Raw genomic sequence first — 25,767 nt, 5'->3', positions numbered from 1 at the left:
AAAAAAAAAAAAAAAAGGTTGTTCTATGGCAGGGTTCCTCAAATCTTGTCCTGGAGGGCCAATGCGCTGCAGAGTCTAGCTCCAAACTTGATCAAACTCACCTACCTGTGATTTACTAATGATCCTGAAGACAATGATTAGCATGCTCGGGTGTGTGTTTTTATTAGCTGATTTTTATGTTGTTGTCGTTTGTAGTTTTTAGTAATAATTGTGCACAAACAAACGTTTTTCAACAAAATAGTTGGTGTGGAAAAACAATATTTCATGATAATAAAGACACGCAAGACATTTCACATTGACCTTTTCTCAAAGCAAAGTGCTGAGTGTGCAGTTCACCCCCTCTGTCATTTAAGCCCAGTCCAACAAACACTTATCTTCCTCCACAGCAAAGAGCCCTGAGTGTGTGAGAGTGAGTGAGTGTGTGTTCATGTGTCTGCATGAGTGAGCATAATATACTGTAATTAATCACAATGCAGCCTGTTTGACTCCAGAGAAATGAGAGATGTCTGGTGCTGTCTTGCATCTCCAGATGTCAGGCTGTTCAAGGACATCTAGAACTATACGAGCACAATATGCATTCATTTTTGTGGTTTTAAATTCTGCTTATTTTGTTTTGGATATGTCATTCGATGCTGAAATCTTAGTTAATGTCATTTTTATCATTTTAAAAAATATTGACGTCTCTCATTCTTAATCAGATTCAGTTAAATGCCTCATTCATGAAACACAAACAGAATTTGAACAGCTCAAAAAAACATTCTTTAAAACCATTTAATGCAACAATTTGCACTGAAATGGTTTCATGAACAATCTACATTGAGATTTCTTCTCCATGAATGAGGCCCACTGACTGTATTTTATATGGCTAGGGCTCCTAGCAGAATTTTTCTCCACCATGCCGACACAATTTGTCCTGCTTTGAGCCACTGCCTTAATCTGTGGAGAAACATGACAAAATGATTGGAAGAAAAAAAAAACACTCACTGGAAAATCACTGCATCTGCAGAAGCTATCTATGCAATTGCACAGAGTAAATGCCAACAAGTTTGAAACATGTGATTGAATGTCAAAATCCCACTTTCTTTTTTCACAACTGTTCCGAGGGATAAGCACGTATTGGAAGAAACGTCAAAAGTATATGTCAACTGCAACTTTTCATGTAAACAGAGATAAGCTCCAATTCATTTCTTGACTCAGACATATTTTTTAAAATCAAAGACCTGTTGATGCATGTTCCTATATCAGAAAAATGTCAGCAAAATATTTTAGAAAATACTGCTCATCAAAGAGGGACACACATAGCAGGATATTTTTGATATTGATATTTTTAATCTAACTATACACCACTTTTGTAATATAACAAAGTTTACAGCATTAAAGATTCTAAAAATAATAATAAAAATTATATATATAATTTACACCTGTACACTGTTTCTTGCATAAGAATCCATATGCCTTAATTTTTTTCATGTTATGTTATTGAGTGTTTTGGAGAAGTTCATTTTTTTCAGTAATTCAACTCAAATTGTGAAACTTGTGTATTAAATTAATTCAGTGCACACAGACTGCAGTAGTTTTAAGTCTTTGGTTCTTTTAATTGTGATGATTTTGGCTCACATTTAACAAAAACCCACCAATTCATATTCTCAACCAATTATAATACTTCATAAGACCAATAAAAAAAGTGGAAAGTATGTTCTTTTACGGTACGTGTAGTCAATTCTTGGTAGGGGCTCCTTTTGCTTTAATTGCTGCCCCAACTCATCGTGGCATGGAGGTGATCAGTTTGTGGTACTGCTGAGGTGGTCTGGAAGCCCAGATTTCTTTGACAGTGGCCTTCAGCTCATCTGCAAGGAAGCATGAAGTGCTCCAACATTTCTTGGTAAACGGGTGCAGTGACTTTGGTCACATTGTACCCCAAATCATCACAGACTGTGGAAACTCAACACTGGACTTCAGGCAAAACAGCTTGGGCTATGAGCTTATCCACCCTTCCTCCAGACTCTAGGACCTCGGTTTCCAAATGAAATATAAAACTTGCTCTCATATGAAAAGAGGACTTTGGACCACTGGGCAACAGTCCAGTTCTTCTTCTCCTTAGCCCAGGTAAGATGTCTCTGTTGTTGTCTTTGGTTCAGCAAATTCCTTGACACGTGTGTGTGTGGCTCTTGATGCCTTGATCTACTTATTTCCGTTTTTTACTTTTTATAAATTTAAAAAGTAATTTAAAACAGTTTAACAAAATGTGTAATAAACGAAGGAGTATGAATACTTTTGCAAGGCAATATATATATATATATATATATATATATATATATATATATATATACAGTATAACAACAGTAATTATTATAGTATTACAATTATGTTTGAGAGGGGATTTTTCTATGACGCATGCAAGCAGAACTTTTCAAATGTGTGTGAAAACAATTATCCTGTTATTTTCAATGCAACTGTACAGTCTGTGCAGTGTCTTTTATTTTGTCCATCACGTTGAGACTGTCTGCATCTGCTCACATTACTGTTTTAATTAAATTAAATTAAATTAACATTGATCCAGGCAAACATTCATATCAACACTGATAGATACACACAATATGTATTATATGCATAATATGCATTTTCAAAGCTATTTTGTATATCTAAAGTATCAGACTTGGCAATATACAATACAAACAAATTAAGTGAAGGTTCATTTTATTAGCTATTTTGAGAGTACTTTATTGGTGTTTTCTGAAACATTGGCCTTGAACATAATTCTTTTGAATACTGTACCACAGCTAAGGTTATTAGGTATTGTATTGTATATAGTATGTCTTCAATGCTGTTTTTTACATTATTGTATTCATATTCTAAATCACAACATATGACCTTCATTCTTCTGTAACTGTGTGCTGAAAGTACATGATGGCATTACAGTTTGGAGATTTGCTGAGGGCGAGTCATGTTGTTGGACACCGGTCGACCCCAGAGTCTGAGTCTGCTGACCCCCCCGTCGGGAGCTATGACCAGACGCACATGAGTCACAGGCCCACACTGCACCACTGACTCCCCAGAAAACAAATGCCTGTGGTGTGCCTTCAGCTAGATAAGGAACATTGTGATCACATTTACATAGAACAAAAAGGAATAAAGATGAAATTATCGGATGAGCAAGTCATACTTTTTGAGGAGGAAGAAGAATTCTCCACTTGGGGGTTTTGTCAGAGCGCCAATGGTTACGAATCAAGTTGTTCTCCTCATCTGGGGTCAAACAGCAGGTTTCAATCTTGCAGGAGTCTGGGAAATTTCCTAAGGAAAATGGTTGATTAAAAAGTCTCATGCTGAATAAATCTTGCTGAACCCTAAATTTTTAAAAAGTATCACATGTCTCACAATGACTATATATCTCATGGTGTAATTTTGTGTGTTTCGGTGACTTTATTTCTTATTTTAAACTTTATCTGAAGCTAATTTTTTATTTGCTGCTTTGAGGCTTCCATGCAGACACTGTTGTTTTAAATGTAAAACATTTATACAAAAAATGCTACAAAATGGAAATAAATATTCAACATTTTTTGTACCTTTAAAATGGTTGGTGTCTACTTCAATTTTGCTTATGATGCCAGGATGTCCTAGTCTGAGAATAGCCCACTCAAATCCTGGCACCTGTAATATGCCTTTCTCATCCACCTGAAAACCAGTATATGGGATCAGTGTGGAATATTACAGATATTTGTGATGTTTCCTAAACTGAAAAGAAGGCTTTTACCTTTAAAACTTTGGGCCGATCCAGGCGTCTGGCTGTCTCCCACCCATCACCCATGCTGTCAGCCCTTCCTAGACCTACAGAGAAACACACATTCAGACAATCACAAAGTACTGATCTAGATCTAGAAATATCTCATGTTATTCCATAATCTTCTCCAAACAGTCATTAAATTGACCATAACTTATTTGTTGGGAAGCAATGTTTAGTATTCTCTCAGGAAGTTATTAAAAATGAAGTCTGGGAAACAGTCCAGACAGAGTTTTTATGATATGCCTGATTGAAAAAGTCTGTAAAAGTGGTCTGCATTTTAGATGCTTCTCTTGGCACAACTGAACAAAAAAAGCCATTGTACCTCTAAAAGATGTTTTTCAACTTGTCATTACAAAAAATCTCTCACCAATCATATTGCATGGGTGACCAAAGTGGGCATCGCTGTACCCTACGCATACACCCCCATTGACCAGGGCAACAAGATCCACTAGGTCTTGACTAGACACAGTGGACCAGTCCTTCTTCCCAATGCCATAAACTTTCAGCCTCGCAATGCCGCCATCTGCCAAACATCAATAAAATATTCAAAGCTAAGGTGTCGTTTTTTTATGTTAAAACACTCGTTTCCATTGTTTCTAAGTTAAAACACTTATTTTAACATGCTCAGACAACTAGGTAGGCAACAGTAGTTTGATTGTGTGTGTGTGTGTGTGTGTGTGTGTGTGTGTGTGTGTATATATATATATATATATATAAATATATCAAATCATCTTAAAAGAGATCATCTTTAAAAAAAAAAAAGCAAACAAACATTTCTTTACTTTTTTGTTGCAAATCAAAATGTGTAATGCTGTGATTCACATCATAACTTACTGGATTGATTCATGGCTTATAACACTTTAACAAAGACTTCATGGCTTATAACACTTAAACAAAGACTTGATTTTTTTTTTTTTTTATTCCTATGTGAAAAATTATTCCAGAACCAAGGTTGGTGTAAGGGTGTGTTTTACTCTATAGTGTTGATGTAGGCCAGGAATAACTGTCTGACAAACCAGTGGCAGGAGAGGATTGGTGGATAGTGGCACAGAAATTACACACTTCAACTTTAAGTCAAAGCTACAATTGTTTCAACAATTTATCAAAAGATTCTTGTAAGCACTTCAGGCAAGAAATCATCCGCTAAGAAAAGTAAGTAAATAAATTACCACATAAAAAAAATTAACTACATATAGTACACCAGTGTTTAGGTGGTTTATAAATAAAGTGTTAATATTTTATTAGCATTTTACAACCCTTCATTTGTTTTCATTTTACAAAACAAATGGCTCTCTAAGACACTGCTCCGCTGTAGCATCTCTCCCCGGGCCGTTTTTTATTATTATTATGAATGATCACATTCTCTGTTTTGTCTTTTTTTTTTTTATTGCACTGACGGATTCATGGTGTATTACCTGGATATATGTTAAGGCGGATATGGGTAACTCTATGTGGGTAGGTGACGTTCAGGTAGTTGTGGCATGATTCAGAGTACCCCGGCCTCAGCTTTGTCATCGGGACAAGCTCCTCCCAGCTGTCTGAGTTAAGCTGGGCAACATAAATTCAGAATGAGTTCCCTCAGAAACACAGACTGGATTATGCATATAAAAATATCAAGTGCACCAGAGGATGGTTTACACCTGTGCTACAGCTTCGAACTGGCTTGGGGAAGCTGCCATGCCTGTACGATCTCCTTCAAGAGTGAATGACGGCATCTGATCTGATTTAAATGTGACATATCATTAGATATAATGAAGGTAACCTTATACTTTGGTTCTTAAAGGCTACAGCCATAGATACCCACCAAGACACGCAGCTTGAATGGAGGTGTATGGCGCATAGTTCCCCGTGAAGAAAGATGTGTCCACATCAAAGCCATGAATAATTCCTGGAACTCCTAACTGAATGATGCACCAGTCGTGACCTTTAACACAAGATGAGAGACACATGCATCTTTCATGAGATCATTGAAATCTGTTGTAAGTACAGACAGAGCACTCCTTGAGATTACAAAACATGCCCTGAAAGCCTGATCAGATGTGGAAGCGTCTCAGTATTGTAGTACATCTTTCTCTCATCCGTTCATTTCACAGATCATCAGAGAGACTGGATGGATGAGAGGAGGAAGTAGCCTGCAGCTATTCTGCTCTAAATCATCCAGGCTCAATGGAACTAGAGCTCATTAGAGAGAAATGAGAAACACACAGAGAGCCCCATTTCCCAGTTTTACAGTGAACTCGCTTTGATTTGTGCAGTTGGACTAATACCTGGAATTCTTTTCCTCCTGGTTTCCCAGCCATCCATCCATTTTCCGTATTCAGTAAACGCTGAGGCTATGAATTCTGGAGGGTCTCTCTTAAAAGTTTCAGACCATCATCATAATTAATACAAAATAATACCAGAAAATGTAAACACATGAAGGACTTTACCTTTAAAAGATTTCTAGCAGGGGCAAACCACTCATCCGTGGCAAAAATCACCTTTAATGACAATGTTTGTAGGTTGTTAATCAATTTAAATGATCAAACGCAATCTATGAATATCGGAATATATAAAGTGATAAGATATTATTTCAAATGCTCCATTTTTTCACCTTTCCTCCAGCTGTTTCGCAAGCGAGGTTGTTGAACTGTAGGAAGTGTGGCTGACTGCTGGTCTCCTTCTGCACTGGTCCATTTGCCATGTTTGTTGCGATTAGATTGTAAATGCTATACCACTTAAATTTATCTTTTGTTTAATATGACAAGGATCCAGAAAATTGTAGAGAGAATTGATAACTCTCCGCGATAAAATAGGTCGACTAACTACAATGTTTAACTGGTACTCAAAAACAAACTCTTAAACAGAGCGAAGTCCATGCACCATGCACTGAGTGTTAATCTTCAAACATAATCGTGGGACGTTTGCAGTAACAGTTAAAGGAAATTACGCAGTATAATCATCGATTTTGTATCGAACAAATACTGCAACATTTTAACTGTAACAGTTTTTATCAAGATTGTTCTCTTAAAACCTATCCACAAAGCTGCTGAGATTAACTTTTACCAAGAAATAGAGAGAAGCGTTAAACTAAGAGTAAGGGCGGGGTTGACCTCGTTGCTATGTATGATGTCAGCATGCGTACTAACTATGCACACAGTGATTGGCTGGTAGTCTCTATCAGAATAGATTTATTAATGAAAATATTGTAGAGCACAATATTATGTTTGCGTTTTCAAATAAAGGTTTAAATTAAATGTTAGTTGCCAGATTAGAAAATGCAGGATAAGTGTCACTTAATTAAACAAGTATATGTGCAGCTTACTGTCAGCATCTTGAACGTATGCTCCTCAAACCAATTAGCGGAAATGCATATAAACAGCATTTTAATTAACAGAGAAGAATAATCTTGGCTGATAGTAATATATTCAAATGTACAAAGAAAAAATAAACAAACTGGAGTCTGGACACAAGCACGTTACTTCTTGCCCAACTGGTTAATGAAAACAAATTGAAGTACAGAGTTGAGGTAACCCCCAAAACCAAAGGTGATCCTTTCGGAAAAGTCATGATCATCAAATGTTTCTAAAATGTTTACATTCAGAGGCAGATTTCCGGCAACCGCCATTTTAGGATAGTTTGTGACTTGGTCTTAGTGACTTAGGAGTCCTCTTCACTACCCCTAACCTTTCACAGGTTTAGGAGCTAGTTTTAGCACTAAAAAAAAAAAAAAGCAAACATTTAGGGGTCCTAAATTTAGTAATAACAGGCCCATTATTTTTTAGTTTCTCTTAAATAGGCAAGCTATTAGCTACTTTTAGCCCGAAGATGTTTTGTGAATACATAAAGAATCTTAATGCAAAAAGGAGCTCCTAGCGACAAAATTCTAAGAAAATTCTTAGAATTGTGGGCGTTTACTCTTAAAATTAAAGAAAAAATCCTAGTGAAGAAAAAAAATCAGAAATAATCTTAACGCTTAAAAGAGGTCTTAAGGTCGTAAATGTTTTCAAGCTAAATTAAGAGTTTTCTGAGAGGATTCTTAGAATCTTTATGAATACGAGCCCAGGAATACAACTACCATAAGGAGTAGTAGTTGGTATCGTTTCATGCAGTTTTTGAATGTCGTTTATGAAATATACCGCACAGAACCCTAGAAAAAAAATCCTCGTTGGCTTACAAATTTACATCAGGAATAATTTCTCTAAAATAAGGCCATTTTTATTGACCCGCTGGACTCTTGAGGAAAACACAGTTAATTTGCTTTCGAATTATTAAACTATTAAATGCTTTCGAATTAAAATGAATAAAAAGGTTAAAACATTTAAATCAGCAAATTAATTTGTAACTTTTTTTTTATTCATTTTAATTCGAAAGCACAGGGCATTGACCAACATACCATCTGCATATGATTTCTGGCAATTAATATGGTCTTAATATAGCCACAATCTTGGCTGCTGGATAGCCTGGTTTAGATCACATCTTAAACCATATCTACTGGGAGTCATGATCAGAACAGAAATTAGTTTGAACACTTTAAAATAGTTTACTCATGATTGTGGCTTCTAGAATGACAGGGTCAAAACATCAATCTTCTATAACTTGCATTCTTTCACACTTAATCTGCTGCACAGTAATTATGCACAAACAAGAGTAAAGGATTGCTATGACCTCATACATTTTCAAAACATGTCTTTTTCTGATGTAATGCATTAACAAGCATGTTAGTGAGAAGTCACTCAATGACTTCATAAAAGAATGAAAAGCAGACTTGGGAACATGACAGTAAACAAATTTATTTTGTCATCTGCGCTTTACAGTTGGAACTCTGGGAATTCAAATATCACATCCTTGCCTGTGAGCTTCTTATAGACACCAGAGAAGGTCTCAACCTGAAACAAAACCCAAATTACCTTGGTTACTTAAATGTCCAGTTTTCAAAAATCTGGTTAAAAACTTATTAGGCAACTGTGACTAACTCCTAAAATGTAAACATCAAAACACAAGTAATGCATACTAATTTAGTTTTCAAACTGAAAAAAAATGTTAAAATAACAAGGAATAAAAAAGAGAGTTTCGATTGCACATAAAGTTATGATTGCCTTGTAATACAGCCAAAAAAAAAAACAATAAATCGTAGCCCCAATCTGACAATTAATAATATGCACTGCATGGTTTACCTCCCCAGTAATGGCCCAAAGGGCTCTGGGAAGATGTAGGAATATACAGGACGCCATCCACACCAGCCAGAGGCCGGGGACAAGCTTGCTATCCAACGTCATGGAACGGGACTGTACGTCACGGCACCAAAGTGCTGCGCTCCCTTACGCCACACGGACAGAGCCACATGAGAGCCATCTCACAGGATGTCCACGTTGGGTGATTTTTATAAGTAATTTTAATTTGTCATTTTATTCTAAGAGGGTGGTACTCACTTTGTGTTCAACATTGTTTTGCTGTGCCTTGTCGAGATGGACCTTGATGAGCCTGCTGCTGTCCAGTTTCACGCGAATCCTTTTGCCAACAATCTCGCTGGGGAAGACCAGGTCCTCAAGGATAGCATCGTGGACGTTAGTCAGAGTTCGGCTGAAAGGGAAAACCGATCAAGTGGGTTAATTTTGCCACCAAACAGAAGTTCATCTGACCCAAAAATTAAGCATCTTAAATAGAACAGTTTGGGCTGTGCACTGCATGGTTTACCTCCCCAGTAATGGCCCAAAGGGCTCTGGGAAGATGTAGGAATATACAGGACGCTGTCCACACCAGCCAGAGGCCGGGGACAAGCTTGCTATCCAACGTCGTGGAACGGGACTGTACGTCATGGCACCAAAGTGCTGCGCTCCCTTACGCCACACGGACAGAGCCACATGAGAGCCATCTCACAGGATGTCCACGTTGGTTTTCTATATGCTAACAGGCCAATCAGCATAACATTGCTATGGTAGGCACAATCACACTGAAAAAAGCAAGCACTACTAACCCTGACTCCGAAAATACAGCTTCCAAAATGCAACAAGACGACATTTACCTCCTGGGGCGCTTCTGCTTGTTTTTTGTGCGGCTTTTCCTTGTGGGCTTAGGCAGGATTCTTCTCTGGAAGACAAGATCAAATCTAGATTAAAAATTATTTTGGTGGGCAACATGCCAATTCTTCAGGAGAAATCACATCATTGTTGGACTAAAAAGCATATGCACTGCATGGTTTACCTCCCCAGTAATGGCCCAAAGGGCTCTGGGAAGATGTAGGAATATACAGGACGCTGTCCACACCAGCCAGAGGCCGGGGACAGCTTAATATCCAACGTCGTGGAACGGGACTGTACGTCATGGCACAGAAGTGCTGCGTTCCCTTACGCCACACGGACAGAGCCAAATGAGAGCCATCTCACAGGATGTCCACGTTGGGAAAAATCAAATCACACCAAGACTAAATTTCAGGATCTCATGAAATCACTTGGTGAGAGTTTCTCTTTACCAATGCAAACATGATCCTAAAATAGCTCAACTGGATAAAAAATAAAATAAAGGCCAACAGGCAGTAAATGCTAGTTAGGGATAAAGAGGGACATTAAAAATTATACGCATGTCTGCAAAAGGTTATTGGACCATTTACATTTTCAAATAGTCCATTCAATTTTAGCAGGTGTGCACAATTCAGAAACTTAAATTTACTATTTAGTGCTTTTTAGATTGTAAAATTGTCCCATCAAATTTGTTATATGCACAGTTGAAAATTTTATTTCCAATTTAACGGTTTCTGGATTGAAAAATAGTGCATACCAGTGAAATATGATTGGACTATTAAAAACTAGATCGTTCAAATGCACGCAATTAATTTTTTTGATTATACATAGCTGCACTAAGCACATGACTCAAAGTGTAGGAGCACACTAACAAACTGTGGCCTCAAAGCTAACAGACATGGACTAAATTTCACATCTGAACATGATTTTGTGAGGTATTTAAAAAAAATACCACCTCAAGGGATTACATTTAAAAGTTGAATTAAACAGCAAAAAGACAAAAAACAAAACACAATGGCAGCCAACCATTTAATATATATATATATATATATAAAAAAAAAAAAAACGCATAGAAAGGACAAACCTTACCTGTGCAATGAACACCACATGCTTGCCGCTGAATTTCTTTTCCAGCTCACGCACAAGCCTCACCTGGATCTTCTGGAAGGACTTCAGCTGGGGCACAGGCACAAAGATGATGATGGCTTTCCTGCTACCACCAACCTCGATTTCCTGAGAAAGACAGGGAATCAATAATATGAAGTTACAAGAGCATAAATATGAATGACTTAACCTAGAATTCAACAAGGACCAGTAACGTTAAGGACATGTGCACTGCATGGTTTACCTCCCCAGTAATGGCCCAAAGGGCTCTGGGAAGATGTAGGAATATACAGGACGCTTTCCACACCAGCCAGAGGCCGGGGACAAGCTTGCTATCCAACGTCGTGGAACGGGACTGTACGTCATGGCACCAAAGTGCTGCGCTCCCTTACGCCACACGGACAGAGCCACATGAGAGCCATCTCACAGGATGTCCACGTTGGTTTTCAACTATCAGTTCACAAACAGCTACTTATTCTGAAGCAGCTACAGTTTAATTACTGATGTGATGGCAACCATTCAAAATGAATGAACCAGCAGAGCTTTACCTTAGCAGCAGTGATGTGAAGCTCCCTCAGCTGAGCCTTCAAATCAGAGTTCATCTCCAGCTCAAGAAGAGCCTGCATCAGACAGACAACAGCTTATCATTAGGGGCTACAGATACACCATCACATTTCAAAGAGATCATATGCTATACCTGGGAAATGCCCGACTCAAACTCATCTGGCTTTTCGCCATTTGGCTTCACTATTTTCGCGCTGGTACTGAACATGGCCCGTGTCTGAAACACACAAACAGACTTAATTAGAATTAAAAAAAAAAAAAAAAAGTTACACCGCAGAAACTGCTAATTTATCAACTCCCATGTTGTTCCCAATCTAAAAGTAACGTTACATCCTCATTATACACAAATGCTGCAAACTGACAGTCTCAATTTACATTCAATTTATGGAGGAAAAAAAGCAGTGATAGACTAAAAGCGTCAGCAGTAACATCCTCTTTAGTGTTCTGCAGAAGCAAGTCATTAAGAATTACATCAGGGTGAGTAAATTAAAACGACACAATTGAACTACACTTCAAAGATGACATACAACTTAACTTACTGGGTCTGCAGGTAACGTTAATGTTAGGCAAGGTGACATCCTAACATTAGAATCCGTAATATCGGTTTCATAGATAAAATTATTAAAATTAAATTAGCTATCTGCGCCTTTATTACTTTTAACTTCAGCTGTTCTCGCTAACTTTTATTCACCAGTTACCGTTAAGCAGTAATCTCTTCTTAAGAATGTTCTTAGCATGTCGTTAGCACTGACTAGACAGTATAGAATGATTACATTTACAATACAGGCTTACTTCTACAGCAAATGTAGAACAACGAGATATAAAATTTTACTAATGTTAACATTTTAGACTATGTTAGAGCAGCACATGGGGCCCAGTAATACTGTAGTACAAACACGTCTGTTAGCACATCTTAAATATACACATTTCTATTTCTAAAATAGCCATCCATTCTCAGATACATTCGCATCTAACGCATCCCTGTCTAAATATCACATAAAGGTCTTTCGTGGACACAAATATGACATCTTTCAAACAGTTTAGTTTAATTTCTCATTAGCTGGGCACATTCAGTAGCCTCACCTCTTTCAACGACGGCCTGGGAAGAGACCGTATTCTCGCGAGAGGCCGGTAAAAGCGCGTTGGTGTGTTGCATGATGGGAAATGTAATCTCCATCCCGGGCGCAGAGGGCGCCCTTTTACTGTCTATGAGGGCGCCTCGCGCCCTCTCTTTAAAAGGAATGAAAACATTATTTTATTATTGTTTTTTTAATAAGTCACATATACAAGATTATAAAATAGTTTTTTTTGTAATAATTAAAATAGATTTGTTTACCTTTTACAGAAAATAATGACTTACAATATGTGAAGCAGTTTAAAAATCATGAATGTATTGTAATATGTATCATGTAAGTTAAGACGTTTTACCAGTCAAAGAGTTATAGTGTGATTGAAGATCCGTTCAAAAGAGTAATCTGTTCGCCCTGTAAGTTTTCGACTCACTAAATTAAACGTATTGTTGTAGCCAATTTTGATGTGTTATGTTTTTTGTTGGTGGTAAGTTGCATGGGGGTGACGTTCTTCCACCTGCACACTAGGGGGCATAGGCATGGCATTATGCTAGTTGTGGAGGCTATATGATTAAGACACAGGTGAGCCAGCAGGACGATCAGGAGAAGCCACATAGTTTTTCAACCGTGCATGCGTGCAGGTGGTTTGATCATGTTCAGCTATTGGCACTATGTTTAATGTTGTATATGGATGAGCTCAATTGACATTAAAGTAATTATATTCTTCATTGAATAAAGTGTTAATCGAGTGCCATGGGAGACCTGATTTCTTGCACCATTACGCGTTGGAGACGACTTCAAATTCCCTCAAATGTTTTTTTTGTGGTACGATCGCCATTACATTAAGTTGAAAAACTTCGCTTCAATGGACGGATAGCGCGGATGTTGGAGGGCAGAAGCACAGCACTCCAGCTGATTCTAATGATTGAACACCGACAGGTGAAATTGGACGCTGAGAAATGAAAGTGGCTAAAAGCAACGCTGGAGAATAACGGTAGGATTGTTTTGGAATTGTTATAAGTTGTGTGGAAGAGAGTGGACTTCTCACAATCAGGATATAGGTAAATTCTGTCTCAATTCTAAAATAAAGTCTTTGGCAGCTTGTCTAATCATCATAATGAGTAACGTGGACTTGAATGCACCTGTCAATCAAGGTGAAACGGAGAATGAACTTGGTAAAAGACCAGTTAAACTCACTGTTAAAGCTTTGGAAGAAAAAATAATATTACATCAAAAGGAAAGGAACCTTAGGATAAAAAAACTGTATAAACTAAGAAAGGAAGTTGAGCAATGGATGCTTTCAAAACCCAATGTGTCTGAGGTACAGATGACATATGATACCTTTTTAAAATTGAGTGTGGAAACAACAGAGTTGCATGAATCATTGAAACCTTTGTTACCAAGTGAGGAAATGTCAAAACAAAATAAATGGTTTGAAATCGAAATGAACAGTAATACAGAAATGATAAAAAGAATTGAAGGGTGGTTGCTTGACTTCAAGGAGCAATGCAAGGGTGATGAAAATGATGGTGGTGATGATGTTGTTGATGGTGAGGTTGATAACGCTGTGCAACATACAACTGTGATCACTGATGAGATCGGTCCAAATGACAGTATTTCTAATGTTAATGAAAAACGGTGTACATCAGCTTCTTGCTCCAGCCATAGGTCTTTAAGGTCATCAACCTCCTCTGCGTACCTTAAAGCAGAGGCTGAAAGAGCCGCTCTTATTGCTAGGGCAGCTACCCTAAAAGAAAAGCATGAACTGGAGGTACAGGAGGAACAAATTAGACAAAAGAAGGAGGTGCTTGAATTGCAAAGTCAAATTGCTGCTCACACAGCGAAGGTTACGGTGCTTAAGTACAGAGGTTCTGATGTGCAAAGCTCCAGTGCACATTCTGATGGAATGAATTCATATCTGAAAAGGTCAGAGTACAAATCCTCTCTTAGATCCTCTGCTATGGAATTTGTTCCACAAAGTTCAAGCTATCATTTCAATCATCCACCAAAAGGAGGCAGTAAAGCCTCAGTGTCAATGGAAACATGTCTCAAGGATTCAAGCCATCAGTTAAATTATCCACCAAAAGGAGGCACTAAAGCCACAGTGTCAACTAAGGCACGATCTAAAGAAACCAGTTTTCAACAAGGTGGAACACAGGTTCATGCTCTGCTTCATAAACCTCAACAAACCAATCACACCACATATCATACACCGGAAACGGCTATGCTTTCCACGCAGGAGTCCATGCAGCGTGATGGTTTAGTGCAAACCAACGTGGAACAACAAAATTTTCTCACTATTATGCAAAGGCAAAACGACATCACTGCTTTGCTAGTACAGCAGCAGTCTTCACTATCATTACCCCCAAGGGATATACCAACCTTCGATGGAGATCCTCTCGAGTACAGAACATTCATTAGAGCATTCGAAAATGGAGTAGAAGGAAAGGCTGCTAGCAATCAAGATTGCTTGTACTTTTTAGAGCAGTACACCAAAGGACAACCTAAGGAGCTGGTCAAGGGCTGTCAACACATGCCACCTGAAAGGGGGTATCAAAGAGCTAAGACACTTCTTCAGAAATGCTTTGGAAATGAACAAAGAATTGCCACAGCTTACATGGAGAAAGCTCTGGGATGGTCACCAGTGAAAGCAGAAGATGTCAAGGGCTTGCAAGCCTTTGTTTTGTTTCTACGGGTTTGTTGTAATGCAATGGAGGACATTAGCTACATGACAGAGATGAATATGCCATCCAATATGCGTGCTATAATTTTGAAGCTACCATATAAACTGAGGGAAAGGTGGAGAAACACTGCTTATGACTTGCAGGAGAGGCACTGTCGTCAAGCAGGTTTCAGTGACATTGTCAGTTTTCTTGAGAGGCAAGTATCTATTGCCTCTGATCCACTCTTTGGAAATATTCAGGATGCATCCATCTTACCATCAAAATATCATGTTGGCCATAAAGTTCCCCATGTTCGCTTCAAGGGAAGGGGAAGCAGTTTTGCTACCTCTGTGGAAGCTGTTACTACTGGAAACACACATCAAGTCTTAGAAGAGAAAAATTTAACCAAGTCAACAAAGGTGACGTGTCTGCTGTGTGAGGAGGGTCACAGATTGGAGTGTTGCCCCAGACTAGAAAAGAAGCTGCACAGAGAGAAAATAGATTTTCTAAAGGTGAAAGGTGTTTGTTTTGGGTGTTTGACTGTTGGACACATGAGCAAAGACTGTCATAAACGTCTATCTTGCAAGTTGTGTAACCTGAAACATCCTACCTGCCTCCATATTCATTCAAAGGAAAAGGAAATCAAATTAGAGGACACACACCAAGAAGCCAGTCATGTAGTTTCTCCTAAGACTTGTGGCCATATAGGGGCCGGTGTGCAAGACTGTGTTTTGCCAATTGTGCCTGTACAAATCAAGGCTGTAAAAGGTAGTAAGGTGCTGAAAACCTATGCATTTTTAGATCCAGGCAGCACAGCCACCTTCTGCTCTGAGCGACTCATGAGGGAACTAAAGGTGAGAGGAAAAAATGCCAAGATCCTGTTGAGAACCATGAGTCAAGAAAAGTTTGTCGACAGTCATATCATCTCAGGACTGGAAGTATCTGCACTCAATAGTAATACTTTCTTTGAATTGCCTGATGTATTTACACAATATGTGATGCCTGTGACTCGTGATAACATTCCACGACAAGAAGAGCTAAGTGCCTGGCCACATTTACACTCTGTGGAAATTCCTGTCATCAATGCGGATGTGGATCTATTGATTGGAACAAACGTTTCAAAAGTAATGGAACCATGGCAAGTGGTAAACAGCAAGGATGGAGGACCTTATGCTGTCAGAACCCTATTGGGATGGGTTATTAATGGACCACTAAGAGGAGGCAATGAGACTGGAAGTAGCTACCCTACCAGTACAGTCAATCGAATATCTATTGCTAACATAGAGGAACTGTTGGTGAAGCAATATAACCATGACTTTAATGAGAAATTAACAGAGGAAAAGCCAGAAATGTCTAGAGAAGATGTCAAGTTTATGGAGATCATGAACAGTTCAGTTGAACTCTGCAATGGTCATTACTGCATGAGATTACCTTTCAGGGAGGAAAATGTTATCATGCCCAACAACCGTCATGTTGCTGAACAAAGGGCCCTCTGTTTGAAAAGGAAATTAATGAAAAATGCTACCTTTAAAGAAGAATATACTCACTTTGTGAGTGATGTCATAAATAAAGGATATGCAGAAAAGGTGCCAGAAAATCAAAGGAAAGGAAAAGAAGGAAAAGTCTGGTACGTCCCGCATCATGGCGTGTACCATGCAAAAAAGGGAACGTTGCGGGTAGTATTTGACTGTGGTGCAAGCTTTAAGGGGATGTCGCTCAACAGTCAGCTACTTCAGGGACCTGATTTGACAAATTCATTGCTTGGAGTTCTGATTAGGTTTCGTCAAGAAGTTGTAGCAGTGATGGCTGATATACAGGCGATGTATCATCAAGTTAAAGTGACAAAACAGGATGTTGATTTTCTTCGCTTCCTGTGGTGGCCAACTGGCGAATTAACACAACATCTTACTGAATATAGAATGATTGTTCATCTGTTCGGTGCAATATCATCACCCAGCTGTGCCAGTTTTGCCCTAAGAAAAACCGCTGAGGACAACAGGGCAAAGTTTCCAGTACACGTGACGGACACGATCAAGCACAATTTCTATGTGGATGACTGCTTGAAGTCCCTACCTTCAGAAGCAGAGGCCATAGCCCTGGTAAGAGATCTGACAACTGTATGCCAGTCAGGGGGGTTTCAGCTGGTGAAATGGATTAGCAACAGCAGGTCAGTGTTGGAATCTATTGATGTGGAAAAAAGAGCTAAAGAAGTGAAACAATTGAATCTCGACAGAGATAATCTCCCTGTCGAGAGAACACTTGGACTGCAATGGTGTGCAGAAACTGACACCTTTAGGTTCAAAATGGCAGTCCAGGAAAGACCACTGACAAGACGAGGTATCTTGTCTGTAATAAGCTCCGTGTACGATCCCATTGGATTTTTAGCACCCTTTGCTTTACCTGCCAAGTTGATGCTGCAAAATCTCTGTAGGTTGAACTGTGGTTGGGATGATCACATTTCCCCAAACTGCCAACTACAGTGGGTAGGGTGGCTAGAAGATTTAAGAAAGCTTAGTACATTTAGCATACCAAGATGCATTAAGCCAAAAGATTTTGGACCGCTTACCAGTGCCCAATTACATCACTTCTCTGATGCCAGCGAGGACGGATATGGTACAGTATCATACCTGAGGATGCAGAATGACAAGAAGAAAATTCATCTTGCCTTTATTCTAGGAAAAGCAAGAGTTGCTCCATTAAAGAAAGTGACAATCCCAAGGATGGAACTAACTGCTGCTGTGCTTGCAGTTCGAATTGATAGGATGTTGAAAACAGAATTGCAGCTGGAGTTGGAGAATTCTACTTTTTGGAGCGACAGCACAACTGTACTGAAGTACATTAGGAATGAAACAAAGCGTTTTCATACCTTTGTGGCCAATAGGATCTCAACAATAAGAGAAACCACTGCTGTTTCACAGTGGAGGTATGTTGATACAAAGCAGAATCCTGCTGATGAGGCTTCACGTGGGGTAAAAATTGAGTACCTGCTCACAGGCAGCAGATGGATCCATGGCCCAGATTTTCTTCTAAAGAATGAAAGGGAATGGCCTGTTAACATTGTGGATTCTGTCTCTGTCAGCAGTGATGACCCAGAGGTCAAAAGAGAGGCTACAGTTAATGCTGTAGTCATTAAAGATGTCCTAAATGTAACAAACACTGTCAACACAGATGCACAGAATTCAACAAATCAGTTGATAAATTATTTCTCTTCATGGAAAAGGCTAAAGATTTCAGCTGCTTGTTTTCTACAGGTGAGAAAGATGTTGCTGCTGTTAAGTCAGAAGAGAAGAGAAATACAAGCTTCTGTGTCCAGCAGTGGACTTGATATAATTCAACAAAAGAACAAAGTGGAAAAGGAGATGCAAATATTCAGAACCACACTGACTGGTCAAATCATGTCCCCTGAAAATCTTGAAACCTCTGAAAATGCCATCATTCGATACTGTCAATTAGACCGGTTCAATGAGGAAATAACTGTTTTGAAAGAGGGAACATCTGGAGTGAAGAAAAGCAGTCATATTTACAAACTTGATCCAGTATTAGAAAAGGGGCTCTTGAGAGTGGGTGGAAGGCTCAGTAGAGCAGCAATGCCTGAGGGCATGAAACATCCAGTCATTTTAGCTAAAGACCAACATATCTCCGCTCTCATTCTTCGCCACATTCATGAGCAGTTAGGACATTGTGGAAGAAATCACCTGCTTTCTCGACTTCGTCAGCGGTATTGGATTACCAGTGCAAATGCTGCTGCTAGAAAGATTATTTCATCTTGCGTCATTTGTAGACGCTTTAGAGGGAGGCTGGGTGAACAAAAGATGGCAGATTTGCCAAAAGACAGAATTCAACCTGACCTCCCACCATTCACAAGTGTGGGTGTTGACTACTTCGGGCCTTTTGAAGTGAAGAGAGGCCGCAGCTTTATAAAGCGCTATGGTGTTATCTTTACCTGCATGGCCAGTAGGGCAGTGCATTTGGAAATGGCATATTCATTGGATACCAGTTCTTGTATCAATGCACTGCGCAGATTCATATCTAGAAGAGGCCAGGTATCGCACATCAGATCAGATAATGGAACTAATTTTGTTGGTACAGAACGTGAGCTAAGAGAGGCTCTGTCTGCTCTTAATCATCAAAAAATTCAAAAGGCATTACTTCAGTCAGGAGTGAAATGGAGCTTCAACACTCCTACTGCATCACATCATGGTGGAACATGGGAACGAATCATTCGTATGGTCAGACAGGTGCTGAACTCAGTCCTTCATCAGCAAAGTATGGATGATGAGGGATTACAGACTCTTTTATGTGAGGTGGAAGCCATATTGAATGACCGTCCAATCACTAAATTGTCAAATGATCCTAATGATCTGGAACCCTTGACCCCAAATCACATCCTCTTGTTGAAAGGCAAACCTGCACTCCCACCTGGGCTTTTTGAGAAGAGTGATTTATACACAAAACGACGTTGGAGGCAAGTTCAGTTCTTATCGGATCTCTTCTGGCACAGATGGATCCGGGAGTACTTACCTCTGTTACAGGAACGACAACGGTGGTCTAAGGACAAGAGAAGCTTCATCATTGGAGACATAGTCATTGTGGCAGACTCTACTGCCCCTCGTGGATCCTGGATGTTAGGGAAAGTACTGCAGACCTTTCCTGACCCACGGGGACTTGTGCGGTCTGTTAAAGTTCAGACCAAATGCAACATTCTGGAGAGACCAGTCACAAAGATTTGTCTTCTGCAAGAAGCGGGATAAAGATTGATGTATACATGGACATTATGAACTAAAAGCCCATATGTGCATGATGGATATTTTATTGGCTCCATTGTTTGTATGGTGTTTAATTGTTACATTATTATAGAGTAACAATCAGGGGCCGGTGTGTTGTAGCCAATTTTGATGTGTTATGTTTTTTGTTGGTGGTAAGTTGCATGGGGGTGACGTTCTTCCACCTGCACACTAGGGGGCATAGGCATGGCATTATGCTAGTTGTGGAGGCTATATGATTAAGACACAGGTGAGCCAGCAGGACGATCAGGAGAAGCCACATAGTTTTTCAACCGTGCATGCGTGCAGGTGGTTTGATCATGTTCAGCTATTGGCACTATGTTTAATGTTGTATATGGATGAGCTCAATTGACATTAAAGTAATTATATTCTTCATTGAATAAAGTGTTAATCGAGTGCCATGGGAGACCTGATTTCTTGCACCATTACGCGTTGGAGACGACTTCAAATTCCCTCAAATGTTTTTTTTGTGGTACGATCGCCATTACACGTATCTCTTAACGCCACAGTATCTCAAGTAACTCAAGGTTGTCTCCTGCTTGCCACACTCTCCACTTCAGCTGTATATTTCACATTATATATATATATATATATATATATATATATATATATATATACATACATACATACAAACACACACACATTTTCTGTTCTTCTAATTTTCTTTATTATGTTGCTTATTTTGACGTTTCATACTCCATCACGGAAGGTGGCGGAAATGCCAACCGCCACTAAGATGAAAGAAGAAGAAGCAGCGTTTGGTCAGCTGACCGCTTACGTAGTATGCAGTCGGTGAACATGCTGCAGAGGTTTTGCAAACGACGGTCAAAATAACTGAATCCATAAGTATTTAGTTAAAGATTTTGTCTTTCTCGGGTTATTTTTTATGGTAATTTTCTTTTAAAAATGCCACCACTGAAGGCTATAGCCATGTTTACTCTGCTCTAAGCAGAGACTATGTTGAGACTGCCTGGGTTTTTTAATGTTGTACGCAGGGCTTTCTGTGACGCCGCAGAAGAGATGGGCAAGAAAGGAAACTTTTTCTACGCTGTGAGGAAAGGATTTAGACCAGGAGTATACCAAACATGGTGAGCAAAGATATGATATCTATTCTTTGTAATTGTGAGCACATTTTGCATTGCATTGCGTGACTACGTGTTCTCTCCTAAAGGGAGGAATGTAAACATCAGGTGGATAAGTTTCCCTCTGCGATTTTTAAGAAGTTCGCTGCTGAACAGGATGCTTGTGCCTTTGTGAGGAGCCACTCAGCAGCAGCAGCATCTTTTGGGAGACCAAAAGGTAATTTAAAAGGTGCAGGTTTATTAAGATGACCGATGTTCCATACACACCCCTTATAAAGATCCACCATGTTATGCATCATCATGGTTTAAGGTGTGTTAAAAGCATGCAAGAGGTGGAGGTTTAAGATTAAGCAAATTATAAATTAATAATGCCAATTAGTGCTTTATTTTTGTCATGTGACCATAAATTGAGAGAGACAAGCAGACAGCTGTATAGGATGTGCTCTGAGATATTTTAATGTAAATGTTTTTACCCTTAAAGTCATATTTATGACTTATGTTATAGAATTTTAATTGATATTTGTTTATTGATGTTGATTTGCTTACAGGACAACTAATGTAAAATGTGACGGCTTGCCCCACTTGTTCCCGCCTTCTCTCCTATAACTGGTCACAACTGCCTTTCATCTTTTTGCTTTCACTAGTTTATTAAATGGCCCTGGCTTTAACTAATGAATCATTCTGTGTGGTCTTTTAACAAATACAAGGTTATAAAATCAGACCTCACTGCAATTAAAAAGAATTGATGAATTGCTGTTTAAATTGATTGTATGTAGATGCATTTTTGCATGTCACATCACAGGAACTGTGGATTGAAAGGTTTCTAAAACATACTGTAATGCAAGTGACTAACACTGACATTTGTTTCCATTCAAGGATGTGACTATGAGATCCTGCCTTCTAGAAATGTGCCTGATGGCTCAATGGCTGTTCCACTTGGAAGTAAAAGGACATATGAGGACTCTGAGGATGATGATGATGAGGGACTTTCCTATCCAAAACGAGTGAAACTCATTGAGGTCCCACAACCAAAGATAGCTGCAGCCAGTAGTGATGGATTTACATATATGGGTAATTGTTACATATCCATACGTTACATATATGGTATACAATACAATGGTCTTACAGTCGGTAATCATTTATTTCGGACTATTATCGGATAATAGATTATTTTATATGCATTATGGTTATGCATATAAAATAGTCAACATCTGAAATGTATCAAAAAAAGTTAATCAAAGTTGTCCTGAGACAAGAACACATTTTGGTATTAAAGGGATACTCCACCGTGTTTTCATATTAAACTATGTTTTTCCCTTACTTAAGACGAGTTGATCCATACCTCTCTCGTCTCAGTGCGTGCACTCAATCCCTTTGGCGCGCGGTGACACTTTGAAAGCACTTAGCTTAGCCCATTCATTCAATATGGGCCACGCAGAGATGCTACCAAACACCTCCACGTTTTCCCTATTTAAATACAGTTACTCGCGTAGTGTAACTCGACCTAGGATGGTAACACAAAACAAAACGTTGCGCTTTTCTAAGCGTGTAAAATGGATAACTATATTGTGTGTCGGAATACCATGGCAAGTGCGTGTAAGCACTTCGTCTTGGCGCAGTAATATCTTCACTCAGTACATCCAACCGGCCTCACAACCGCAGCCCAATTGTGTAACCACACCAGCCCATGACCTCCACATCCAGCATCTTCACCTCCAAGATCGCCTGAGACCAGCCACCTGGACAGCTGCTGCAACAGTCGGGTTGCATAACCAAATAATTTCTGCAAAAACTCAGAAACCGTCTCAGGGAAGCTCATCTGCATTCTTGTCGTCCTCATCGGGGTCTCAACCTGACTGCAGTTCATCATCGTAACGGACTTGAGTGTGAAATACTCACATTCAATGGTGTCTTGGCACTTTGGAGAGGTGTTCTCTTGATGGGTGAATCCCGGCTTTCATTGTACAGGGCAGATGGCACACAGCGTGTATGGCATCGTGTGGGTGAACGGTTTGCCGATGTCAAAGTTGTGGATCAATTGGCCCATGGTGGCAGTTGGGTTTATGGTATGGGCAGGCATATTTTATGGACAACTAAGACAGATGCATTTTATTGATGGCACTTTGAATGCACAGAGATTCCGTGATGAGATCCTGAGGCCCATTGTTTTGCCATTCATCCACAACCATCACCTCATGTTTCAGCATGATAATACAGCGCCCCATGTTGCAAGGATCTGAACACAATTCCTGGAAGCAGAAAACATCCCAGTTCTTGCATGGCCAGCATACTCACCAGACATGTCACCCATTGAGCATGTTTGGGATGCTCTGGATCGGCGTATATGACAGTGTGTTCCATTTCCAATCCCAGATTTAGACCGATTTGTGAATAATATTTGAGTCAAATCATAAGCTGAAATCTTGAGTTCAGCTCATGAAAATGGGGGCAAAAACAAAAGTGTTGTATTTATACACATACAGTATATGTTACAATATTTAAAAATAATAGACTATAGTGTTGTATGGTTTTACCATAGTAAGCTGTTTATTGCATTCATACCATAGTAAAACTTTTTATGCATTTGTTACAGGTGATGCTGTAGTAGTATACACCGATGGCTGCTGCACAGCCAATGGGAGAGCAGGAGCACGTGCAGGAATTGGTGTATATTGGGGTCGTGATCATCCACTGTAAGTCATCTCTGATTAAAAGCATTCTAAAAAAACACCTTCAATACCTTAATATCCAATTTCTGGTGTGCCCTGTAAACAGTTTCACTGTTTTGTAAGTGTCAATTGTTTTATTTTAAATATTTTGTTTCCCAAGTAATGTGGCTGAGAGGCTTCCAGGAAGACAGACCAACCAAAGAGCAGAACTGCAGGTAAGAACATTTGAGGTGTTCACAAGCAGTGTTCGTTCTTAAACCCTATTATCAATAACCCTATCCGTAAACATTTCATCACAGGCTGCTTGCAAGGCACTTGAGCAAGCCATAGAAAATAATTTAAAAAAGGTTGTGATATACACGGACAGCAAGTTCACCATTAATGGTATGTGCTCCCTGCTGTTCTGTTCAAATACATCTAAATACTATAGATCTCACACACACACACACACTCATACATACATGCAACTTACAAATAGTAATTTTGTGTTTATTTATTTGAAATATTTGTGCAATTACTTTTTTTGCTTTCCAAAGGCATTACAAGTTGGGTTAAGACTTGGAAGTCTAATGGCTGGAGGCTTAAAGGTGGTGGTGCCATAGTCAACAAGGACGACTTCCAAAAGCTGGATAAACTAAACGCGGAACTTGAGGTCGTATGGGTAAGTTTTTTTCTGTACTCGCAGTGATGTACAATATAGCATCTGCTCATCAGTTTGTGCATTTCAAGCATGATGTCCCAACCTTTGTGTGTCAACAATCTTTTGGGATGTAAAAGTGCAGTTGTAGACTTTCACTCTATCATTTTTGATAAGAGCACACAAAGAGAAATCTCTGCATAATTTTAGCTGATGCAGGTAATGAAGCAGGGAAAGTAATATCAGAGCAGATGATATATTAAGAATGCTGTGGCTTATAGCCATTATATTTTCTGGAAGTAATCTTTAACTCCTTCTGAATGCAGGATAGTGAATATACTCTATATTCTTGTTCAAAATTTGGTATTGATGTAAACTGGCTGGAAACTATAGTTCCTAGTACTTTACAATCAAACATGACACAGTGTCAGAAAAAAAGTCAAGCTCCAACAATATTAAATCAGTATCCAAGTATTAAATCTAACAGACTTTATCAGAACTTTGAGAAATCGAGAAATACCTTCAGGCTACAATAGCTATTTATTATCATTTTGTTTCATAATCACATTAATATTAGTTTTTTTTTTTTTTTTAAAGAAATAGTTTTTCATTTTTTGCTACAATTTTTTTGAGGACCGTGTATCCATGTCAGAACTCTGCTGCTCACTTTCAGATGTTCTCATTCATGCTTGGCATCATGCAATGAGTGATGAAACCAATGTATTGCATGGCCAGTGGAATGACTACAACTGAAGAAATGTACCATTTTTCTTATTCTTCATCTCTAGATGCACATTCCAGGTCATGCTGGCTATACAGGCAATGAGGAAGCAGACAGACTGTCCAGGGAGGGAGCAGCAAAGCCCTCGTGTTAGTCCACTGTTGCCACGTTCATTTTATAATGTGTCATTTTGTTTAGGTGCCTAGGATAAGTTTGTAGTTTGTTTACCCTCGATGGCTAATGCACTTTTTTTTCTTTTTTTTTTTTTTTCTTTTGTTGGGCTAGTGTTCTAAACAACACTCGAAAACAACATTTCTTCTTTTCTGAAGAGCAGTGCTTATCCAAAATGTTTGTTTTGATTGTTCTGTCAATTAAATTGTCATATATATTGTTCCTGAGATTGATTGCTGGTACTCATTTTCCCATCTCTCAGAAATATAAGCACTTAGAACATTTTTGGGATCCATTACAAGTGACACAAATAATTGTAGTGAGTGTACCGGTTAAGTCTCCAACCTGGCTAATATTCTGCCACCGTAATGTATTATTGATTCTTTATCTCTGTATGCATCATCTTGCTCTTATTTTCAGCAAGGTGTTTTCATTTCAGTTAAGAAATGGTCATGGCTGTCAAATGCACCTGTGCTGAATTGCCTCAGTATGAACAGCAGGAGTCAGTGCAGTTCATGCTGA

At 39.0% G+C, this 25,767-nt stretch overlaps 3 protein-coding genes and 4 non-coding genes across 7 annotated transcripts; 1 reads left to right on the top strand and 6 right to left on the bottom strand.

Annotated features, from left to right (window-relative positions):
- Window positions 1-2,680: 2,680 nt before the first annotated feature.
- On the bottom strand, window positions 2,681-8,384 carry allc (allantoicase). Its single transcript, XM_052586820.1, has 11 exons — window positions 6,375-8,384; window positions 6,211-6,261; window positions 6,049-6,136; window positions 5,586-5,705; window positions 5,422-5,501; window positions 5,197-5,329; window positions 4,149-4,304; window positions 3,752-3,825; window positions 3,564-3,672; window positions 3,164-3,291; window positions 2,681-3,084 (listed from the first exon to the last, which is right to left on the bottom strand). Exons 1-11 carry the CDS (start codon window positions 6,462-6,464, stop codon window positions 2,914-2,916), a joined length of 1,200 nt encoding a protein of 399 aa, XP_052442780.1. The 5' UTR covers window positions 6,465-8,384; the 3' UTR covers window positions 2,681-2,913.
- A 149-nt stretch (window positions 8,385-8,533) lies between these two features.
- Window positions 8,534-12,608, bottom strand: rps7 (ribosomal protein S7). Its single transcript, XM_052586821.1, has 7 exons — window positions 12,532-12,608; window positions 11,582-11,665; window positions 11,433-11,504; window positions 10,870-11,013; window positions 9,786-9,850; window positions 9,193-9,343; window positions 8,534-8,649 (listed from the first exon to the last, which is right to left on the bottom strand). The coding sequence occupies exons 2-7, from the start codon at window positions 11,654-11,656 to the stop codon at window positions 8,572-8,574; spliced, it is 585 nt and encodes a 194-aa protein (XP_052442781.1). The 5' UTR covers window positions 11,657-11,665; window positions 12,532-12,608; the 3' UTR covers window positions 8,534-8,571.
- LOC127984614 (small nucleolar RNA SNORA73 family) lies at window positions 8,916-9,136 on the bottom strand. Its single transcript, XR_008160633.1, has one exon. It is a non-coding gene; the product is annotated as a small nucleolar RNA SNORA73 family (small nucleolar RNA).
- LOC127984612 (small nucleolar RNA SNORA73 family) lies at window positions 9,436-9,656 on the bottom strand. Its single transcript, XR_008160631.1, has one exon. It is a non-coding gene; the product is annotated as a small nucleolar RNA SNORA73 family (small nucleolar RNA).
- LOC127984616 (small nucleolar RNA SNORA73 family) lies at window positions 9,943-10,162 on the bottom strand. The gene has a single exon (XR_008160634.1). It is a non-coding gene; the product is annotated as a small nucleolar RNA SNORA73 family (small nucleolar RNA).
- Window positions 11,107-11,327, bottom strand: LOC127984613 (small nucleolar RNA SNORA73 family). The gene has a single exon (XR_008160632.1). It is a non-coding gene; the product is annotated as a small nucleolar RNA SNORA73 family (small nucleolar RNA).
- An 8,109-nt stretch (window positions 12,609-20,717) lies between the features above and the next one.
- On the top strand, window positions 20,718-25,472 carry LOC127983360 (ribonuclease H1). Its single transcript, XM_052585540.1, has 8 exons — window positions 20,718-21,053; window positions 21,137-21,264; window positions 21,924-22,118; window positions 23,641-23,740; window positions 23,877-23,931; window positions 24,016-24,100; window positions 24,253-24,377; window positions 25,142-25,472. Exons 1-8 carry the CDS (start codon window positions 20,923-20,925, stop codon window positions 25,226-25,228), a joined length of 906 nt encoding a protein of 301 aa, XP_052441500.1. The 5' UTR covers window positions 20,718-20,922; the 3' UTR covers window positions 25,229-25,472.
- The last annotated feature ends 295 nt before the right edge of the window (window positions 25,473-25,767 follow it).

This window comes from Carassius gibelio, chromosome B20 (assembly GCF_023724105.1).
Source record: "Carassius gibelio isolate Cgi1373 ecotype wild population from Czech Republic chromosome B20, carGib1.2-hapl.c, whole genome shotgun sequence".
NCBI classification, from domain to species: Eukaryota; Metazoa; Chordata; class Actinopteri; order Cypriniformes; family Cyprinidae; genus Carassius; species Carassius gibelio.
Note: the sequence above shows the minus strand (reverse complement) of the source record. Positions and strands in the feature narration are given on the sequence as shown.

What these genes read in the sequence shown, in the direction of transcription:
- rps7 (XM_052586821.1), bottom strand. Translation starts at nt 11,656, where the DNA reads ATGTTCAGTACCAGCGCGAAAATAGTGAAGCCAAATGGCGAAAAGCCA. An exon ending in TTGAGTCGGGCATTTCCCAG is followed by an intron (nt 11,505 to 11,581) that starts GTATAGCATATG and finishes TGTCTGATGCAG; the next exon opens with GCTCTTCTTGAGCTGGAGAT. An exon ending in ATGTGGTGTTCATTGCACAG is followed by an intron (nt 9,851 to 10,869) that starts GTAAGGTTTGTC and finishes CTTGTCTTCCAG; the next exon opens with AGAAGAATCCTGCCTAAGCC.
- allc (XM_052586820.1), bottom strand. Translation starts at nt 6,464, where the DNA reads ATGGCAAATGGACCAGTGCAGAAGGAGACCAGCAGTCAGCCACACTTC. An exon ending in GCGAAACAGCTGGAGGAAAG is followed by an intron (nt 6,262 to 6,374) that starts GTGAAAAAATGG and finishes TTGTCATTAAAG; the next exon opens with GTGATTTTTGCCACGGATGA. An exon ending in CTGCTAGAAATCTTTTAAAG is followed by an intron (nt 6,137 to 6,210) that starts GTAAAGTCCTTC and finishes GAAACTTTTAAG; the next exon opens with AGAGACCCTCCAGAATTCAT.
- LOC127983360 (XM_052585540.1), top strand. Translation starts at nt 20,923, where the DNA reads ATGTTGAGACTGCCTGGGTTTTTTAATGTTGTACGCAGGGCTTTCTGT. An exon ending in ATCTTTTGGGAGACCAAAAG is followed by an intron (nt 21,265 to 21,923) that starts GTAATTTAAAAG and finishes TTTCCATTCAAG; the next exon opens with GATGTGACTATGAGATCCTG. An exon ending in CAGCAAGTTCACCATTAATG is followed by an intron (nt 24,101 to 24,252) that starts GTATGTGCTCCC and finishes TGCTTTCCAAAG; the next exon opens with GCATTACAAGTTGGGTTAAG.